This window comes from Gopherus flavomarginatus, chromosome 19 (assembly GCF_025201925.1).
Source record: "Gopherus flavomarginatus isolate rGopFla2 chromosome 19, rGopFla2.mat.asm, whole genome shotgun sequence".
In the NCBI taxonomy this organism is placed as follows: Eukaryota; Metazoa; Chordata; order Testudines; family Testudinidae; genus Gopherus; species Gopherus flavomarginatus.
In genome coordinates this window covers 3422994-3430025 of record NC_066635.1, presented here as the reverse complement: position 1 = coordinate 3430025, position 7032 = coordinate 3422994, and the positions used below count along the sequence as shown (strand labels likewise).

Sequence of the window (7032 nt, the reverse complement as noted above, 5' to 3'; positions counted from 1 at the left end):
TTAAACAACCAGCTTTATTTAAGCACCCAGCAAGAGAACATCCTTCAGCCTGTTAGAACCCATCAGCTACGACGGGAGCAACACAACCCAGCTGTTTGCAGGCATTTGTCACCCATTTGGCCTGTTCGTGTCACATACTGGCAGGAATAATGGTTGAGTGGTAGGGCCTTGGCCTGGCCCGGGCGCTATCAGCTCCGAGTTCTGCCCTGCCCTGGCTGCCCCAGGTGTTACCTCGGAGGGAATCATTCCTCATTCCCATGGGTGGCAGTTCCAGGGAAGAGCCTTATCTGGGGGGAGGCTGTACCAGACCCGCCCGACCCAGGCAGGCTCCCAGGTACTCTCTGCCCAGGGCTGATAAGGCTCCTTAGCACAGTTTCTCTCCAAACTAATTCCAGTTGAAGACACCTGACAGCTCCAAAGCAGGGCAGCATCCCCAGAGCGCAGCAGGGCGGGGTTAGGGGGAGCAGTCGGTAGCAGCACCTGCCCCTCATACGGCAGGAGCTATAAGTGCCAGCCACGTGCTGCCTCCACCTGGACGGCCTCTCTGCACAGAGCAGCAGCGTTCAGCCTGGGACAGACGTGCTGCGGGAAGGTGATGGGTAAGAGCGGGCTCGGAGAGCCAGAGGGGCTGTGGGGCAGCGCTGGGCCCTTCTGCTCCGCACTAGGGCAGGTGGGCGTGGTCAGCTGGGATTGGAACCCACCAGCACTTGTGGGTCCAGAACTCAACGTGGGGCGCTCCCATCTCACCCGGGGGCAACTGGGGGGAAGGGCAGAGAGACACCCGGGCTGAGACTCAGAGGAGCAGAGTCAGCAGCTCCAGGGAGACAGAGTCTATGACATGTCACCCCTGTCCAGCCGGGTGAAACTCCCCAGCTGTGTGACAGCCCCCCAGCCCCGATGGGTCCCCCCCTCGGTATGTCACACCTGGGTAATGTGGCGTACTGAATGGCAGGGGTTGCCAGAGACCGGCTGGGAGAGGCCTTTGGGGACAGATGAAGCAGCACTTAGGTACATGCCAACCACCCTACAGAGGAGGGGCTGTGCCCTGCCGGTGCGGGGCAGGGAGCTGGGACACTGCGCGGTGGGTCACTGTCTGGCCCAGGCCCTTCCTAGCAGGAGGCAGAGGCTGAGGCATTTCCTGCAGGTCATCTTCCGTTGCAGCCTGGCCATGGGCCCCCATAGCCACTAGCCCAGCCAGGGATCCCAACTGGGGATTGTCAGGGCTGACTCCTCCCTGCCGCCAGCATCTCTGCACTGCCAGGGAATTGCTGAAATCCTGTGCACCCTTCCCCCCCTCACCTCCCGGGGCTCTGAGTGCCCCCCCTCGACAGACCCCCCCCAGGCTCTGAGTGCCCCGGGACAGTCCCTCCCCTCAACCCTACCTCCTGGGGCTCTGAGTGCCCCTGGCCAGTGGCCTCCCTCCCACCTCCTGGGGCTCTGAGTGCCCCCCCTCGACAGACCCCCCCCAGGCTCTGAGTGCCCCGGGACAGTCCCTCCCCTCTACCCCACCTCCTGGGGCTCTGAGTGCCCCTGGCCAGTGGCCCCCCTCCACCTCCTGGGGCTCTGAGTGCCCACCCCAGACAGACACCCCCCCAGGCTCTGAGTGCCCCTGACCAGCACCCCCCTCCACCTCCCAGGGCTCTGCGTGCCCCTGACCAGCGCCCCCCCTCCACCTCCCAGGGCTCTGAGTGCCCCTGGCCAGTCCCCCTCCCACATCCTGGGCTGAGTGACCTTGGCCAACCACCGTCCCTTCAGGAGGAACTCCCAGTACCCACCCTGCCCCCACCCCTCTGCGTTCCTTTCCCTGCGGCTCTGTGGCCACCCCCCCACCCCTCACAGCCCCCATCCCCGGGGGTCTCAGTGCCCCCCCAGCCCAATCTCCATTTTCGCTTTCTCTCACCCACTCTCCCTCCCCTCTCGGTTATTTCCATGGCACAGGGGTGTCTGTGGGGCAGGAACATTTCTCCAGGGCAAATCCCAGACTCCCCCTCCAACCGGGTCGGTTCCTAGCGTCTCCTGTCTGCCCTGAGCATGGCTGGCCACTGGCCGGCTGCCCAGCCAGACTGACGGGCGAGGGCAGCAGTGCCAGTCTGCGCTGGGCGAGGCGGGAGGGCTGTGCCGTTCCCTGGCAGAGGGAACTGGGAGTCGCGGCTCCTGAAGGGCGGGTTTGTGTTCCCAGCTTCTCGCCGGCTTTTCCCTTTTGCAGCTGCTCGGTGCCCTCGTCTCCTGCTCCTCACCAGCCTGCTGGCCCTGTCAGCCCCAGTTCTTACCCTGGAAATACACAACCTGAACATCTTACAGGGATCCACCCATGCAATCAGGAACATCCACCTGAAGGACCTGAAGGCAGGTGTGTCTGCTTCTATAGACCTCACCCCTGGCCCTAGGGGTCCCTGCCAGCCCTGGGGCCCCAGAACGTCACTCACTGGCTGTCTGGGGATTATGGAGGCCTGAAGGCACTGGGAGAAATTACACTCCACCCGTAGCTCTGTATTCAAACCATGCTGAGCTCTTTGACGGTTTGAGGGAGGGGAGGGAGGTTGGGGGATGCACAGGGCTGGCCCGTTGCAGTGCAGGGAGCAGCACAGGCCAAAGCCAGGAGGTGCTGGTTGCCTTGAGCAGCTGCGGGGGTGTAGAGGAGTGAACTGGTGCAGCGCGGGCCCGAGTGGGGCAGGGGGCAGATGGGATGAGATGGGGGGGCTCCGGCAGCAGGGCGACTGGTGCAGAATTAACACAGAGCTCGAGCTAGGCAGGGCAGGGCTGGGGAGCCTGAGCTCAGGGCTAGGATCCAGGCCCGGGGCCCAAGGAGCCACCTTGTGCATTGCGAATGGGCCCTGGCCCAGAGGGAAGGAGCCTGTTGGTGCCCAATGCAGGCAGAGCCTATCAGGCCTCTGGGATTGGTGCCCTGCCCCCACATGCTGATGGGTCTTGGCAGCGGGGCTGTGGCCAGGCTGAGGAGGGTACCAGGGTAGGTCTCTGCTCTGGAGGGATTATAGGTGAATTCCTGCCGCCCTGCGGGTGTCAGAATTTGGAGCAATCTAGTGGGGTGAGGAGCAACTGGGCCAGCAGAGGGACAGGGAGGTGAATGCGCTGAGAATATTCCCAGCTGTGGAGCTAGGAATATCCTCTGTAAATCCCTCACGTCACTTGGATCTCTCCTCCCCACACAGATCAGGGGACAGGGAGCCTCCGGCACAGCAGAGCCAGTGACATGCCGGTAGCCCAGGGTAAGTGGTAAGTGTGTCCCACAGGGGTGAGAGCCCAGAACATCCCAGGGGTTGTTCACACAATTGCTGGAGTATGCAAGTAGCATGGACACACACACACACACACACACACACACACGTATATCTGGGAGTAGAGTGCCAGAGGTGAGACTTTCCTCAGGCACAGCTATGGGGACATCAGAGTCCAGAGCTCCCCTCCAGGACCCCTCTACCCAGCCTGATCTGGTCAAAATGCAGGCTGCTATTCCTTGGCGGAGGAGTTGGGAAGGAGGCCTGTCATGGTATAATTCCCCACTCTGAACCTTAGCGTCCAAAAGATGGGGTACCAGCATGAATTCCTCTAAGCTCAATTACCAGCTTAGTACTTGTAGCGCTGCCACCAACCAGGAATTCCAGTGCCTGGTACACTCTGGTCCTCCCAAAACCTTGCCCGGGGACCCCTAAGACCCAGACCCTCTGGATCTTACCACAAGGAAAGTAAACTCTTTCCCCCACCGTTGCCTCTCCCAGGCTTCCCCTCCCTGGGTTACCCTGGAAGATCACTGTGATTCAAACTCCTTGAATCTCAAAACAGAGAGGAAAATTCACCTTCCCCCCTCTTTCTCTCTCCCCCTCCCAGACTCTTCCTGAGAGAGAAAGTAATCCTAACACAGAGAGAAAATAACCTTTCTCTCCCTCTTCCCTCCTTTCTCCCCACCAATTCCCTGGTGGATCCAGACCCCGTCCCCTGGGGTCTCACCAGAATGAAAAAACAATCAGGTTCTTAAACAAGAAAAGCTTTTAATTAAAGAAAGAAAAAACAGTAAAAATTATCTTTGTAAATTTAAGATGGAATGTGTTACAGGGTCTTTCAGCTATAGACACTGGGAATACCCTCCCAGCCTAAGTATACAAGTACAAATTAAAATCCTTTCAGCAAAATACAAATTTGAACTCCTTCCAGCCAAATACACATTTGCAAATAAAGAAAACAAACATAAGCCTAACTCGCCTTATCTACTTAGCACTTACTATTCTGGACATATAAGAGACTGTATCAGAGAGATTGGAGAGAAACCTGGTTGCACGTCTGGTCACTCTCAGAACCCAGAGATAACAGCAACCAAACACTAACAGTACACACACAAACTTCCCTCCCTCAAGATTTGAAAGTATCCTGTCCCCTGATTGGTCCTCTGGTCAGGTGACAGCCAGGCTCACTGAACTTGTTAACCCTTTTCAGGCAAAAGAGACATGAAGTACTCCTGTTTTATTAACCCTTAACTATCTGTTTATGACAAGGCCAAGGAAAGATTTTATGGAAAGTCCATTGTGATCTCTGAGCTGAGTCTCTGAGCGGGGTTTTGTTCCATGGTGTTTTGTTCTCGACACCTTGTCTCATTTTGCCCATAGCCTGGCCCAAGGACTGCAGCGAGATAACCTGGAACAGGGTCAGCGGCGTCTTTGTCATCCAGCCCACAGGACTCCACCAATTTGAGGTCTACTGTGAGCTGAACAGCACCAGCGAGGGCTGGACAGTCCTCCAGCGGAACCAGCGCGACACACAGATCACCTGGGCCGAGTCCTGGAGCACCTACAAGTACGGCTTTGGCAACGTGCACGATGACTACTGGCTGGGGACGGAGTACATCTATCGGATTGCCAAGCAGAAGGTCTACCAGGTCAGGTTTGTCATCTACGATTCATCCGGCACCATGAAATACGCAGACTACAACCTCTTCGGTCTGGAAGACGAGTCCAGCGGCTACAGGCTGAGGCTGGGCTCTTACACGGGGACTGCAGGGGACGCCATGGCCCCAAACAATGCTAACTCCATGCATGACAACATGAAGTTCTCCACTAAAGACCTGGATCAGGACACTTCCAGTGGGAACTGTGCATCTAGCTATGGTGGGGGCTGGTGGTACTCAGCTTGTTATTCTGCTCGACTGAACGTCAAAGGGAGCATCACCTGGGGTAGTTTCTGTAGTGGGAACTGCCAAGCCTCTGCCATCCTCATCAAACCAGCGTCTTACTGTTAGTCACCCCTTCCCTACCCTTCTGTCTGCAGTGAGGCCAACGCCTACTTCACGAAGGGATGGAAAAGGGTCAGAGTGTGTCATGGCCAAACCTCCCGCCTGCCCTCACAGACCTTGCTGAGGGGAGGTACCCAGGTTACCAAGGAAATGGGGCCACTTTCCTTCTCCTCTCCCTCCCTGCAGACTTTCCGAGCTCTTTTCCACTGGGCTAACTCCCATGCACCAGCGTTCAGCCTGGAGTGACTCTTCCGCATCATTTTAGCTCGGCAACGCAATGAGCAGGCCTAGAGGTCCCTGGAAAGGTGACATCCCAAGCATGGGGAGAGCTTCACAAACACCCTCTGCATGGCCCTGCCTGGGGATCCAGGCTTTGGAATAAACACATTTCTAAGCAGTGAGGTCTGCAGCTGGTAACTCTGTGCCCTGCTGTCACTGTGTCACTGGGTGCTCCCATGGGCACCACGCTGCTGGAGAACATGCCTGGCATTACCAGGTTCACAGGCAGGGCATAGGGGCTGCTGGAATGGGCCCTTTGCTCCCTGCTTCACCAAGAGTAATTCTCCGGGCCACCAGCTCTTCTGTTTGGGGTGTGGGGGAGGAGAGACTGGGGCCAGAGGAATTTTCTACAGGAGGAAAAAGAGGAGATGTGAGCGGGAGGAGAGACTTGGGCCCTTAGTGCCGGATGGGAGAGAGGAGTACTTGGGACCCCTGCGCTCCGGAGCCTGTGGGACAGAGGCAGTGTCCATCCCACTCGCACTGCAGGTGGAGCCGCTCTTCAGCCTGAGACTGAAGGCTCTGCCTGCAGCTCTGCCTGGCCACGTGCAGACCCCTGGGCACTGGGGCTGCTGTAGCAGGAGCGCGGTGCTTGCATCCCGTGGCAGCCCACATCTATAGGGTATCACGCTGGGCCTAAATGCTGCGGCCAGGTCCCTGGATTCTGCAGCACTTTGTTTAAATTAAAGAATGGTCCCCAGGGGCTGGGGCTGAGGGCAGCTTCGTGGGGTGGGACTCTGCTGGCTGGAGCCATGTGCCAGCAGGGACCGGGGCAGGGAGGCCCCAGACCACTGGGCTGGATGCATCCCACTGCTTGTGTGGTAAGATGCAGTCTGTTGTGCCAGCTAGCGCATGCTCCCATGGCAGCTTGCACACTAGTTAGCCAGGAGTCTGGCCGCACCCCTTGGCGGAGGACAATGCCCCTATGGTGGCCCACAGGCCTGGTCCCTTTCCCTAGTGCTTTCGGGGGCCCAAGGTAGGAACCCTGCCCCGACAAAGCTAGGGGGAGGGGAGGAAAGAGGCCCCTGGTGCTCTCATGCCACCTGGCACAGGGCCTGGCTCTTCATCCATCATGCCCCTGCATTCAGCAGGGCCCAGTTCTCTGAGGGGATCAGTGCCCCCTCCCTCAGCATCACCGTGGAGCTGCTCTGTGTGACACCATCATTCAGCTTTGCTGATCAATCATTTCATAGGAAACATTTGAAAATGCTCTGGTTTGAAATCTCCCTGGCTCCCGGCCCGCTTCTCACACTCCCCTCAGAGCACCCGGGGGCATTGGGACCTGGGACGTTAGCAGCGAAATCACTGCTCTTTGTTCCTGAGCCGCGCGCAGCACTGATGCCAGTCACATTCCCAGGCTGTGAGGTTACATGCAAGCTGCCAGTGGAAAAGGGGCACGTTCATCTTCTCTCTTCAGCAGCATTGTCTGATCCCACTGCTCCCTGCAGAGCCCCTGTGAGCCAGGGATGCTGGCTGGGCAGCACGGGGCGTGGGTTGGACCCTGGGAGACAGGC

General features: G+C 58.3%; 1 protein-coding gene across 2 annotated transcripts in view; it reads left to right on the top strand.

Annotated features, from left to right (window-relative positions):
- Positions 1-303: 303 nt before the first annotated feature.
- LOC127037347 (fibrinogen-like protein 1-like protein) overlaps positions 304-7032 on the top strand; it is a 33178-nt gene continuing 26449 nt past the window's right edge. For both annotated transcript variants that reach the window (XM_050928961.1, XM_050928960.1), the window contains exon 1: positions 304-599. In XM_050928961.1, the coding sequence (XP_050784918.1) occupies positions 596-599 (4 nt within the window). In that variant the 5' untranslated portion in view covers positions 304-595. The remainder of the gene's footprint in view (positions 600-7032) is intronic.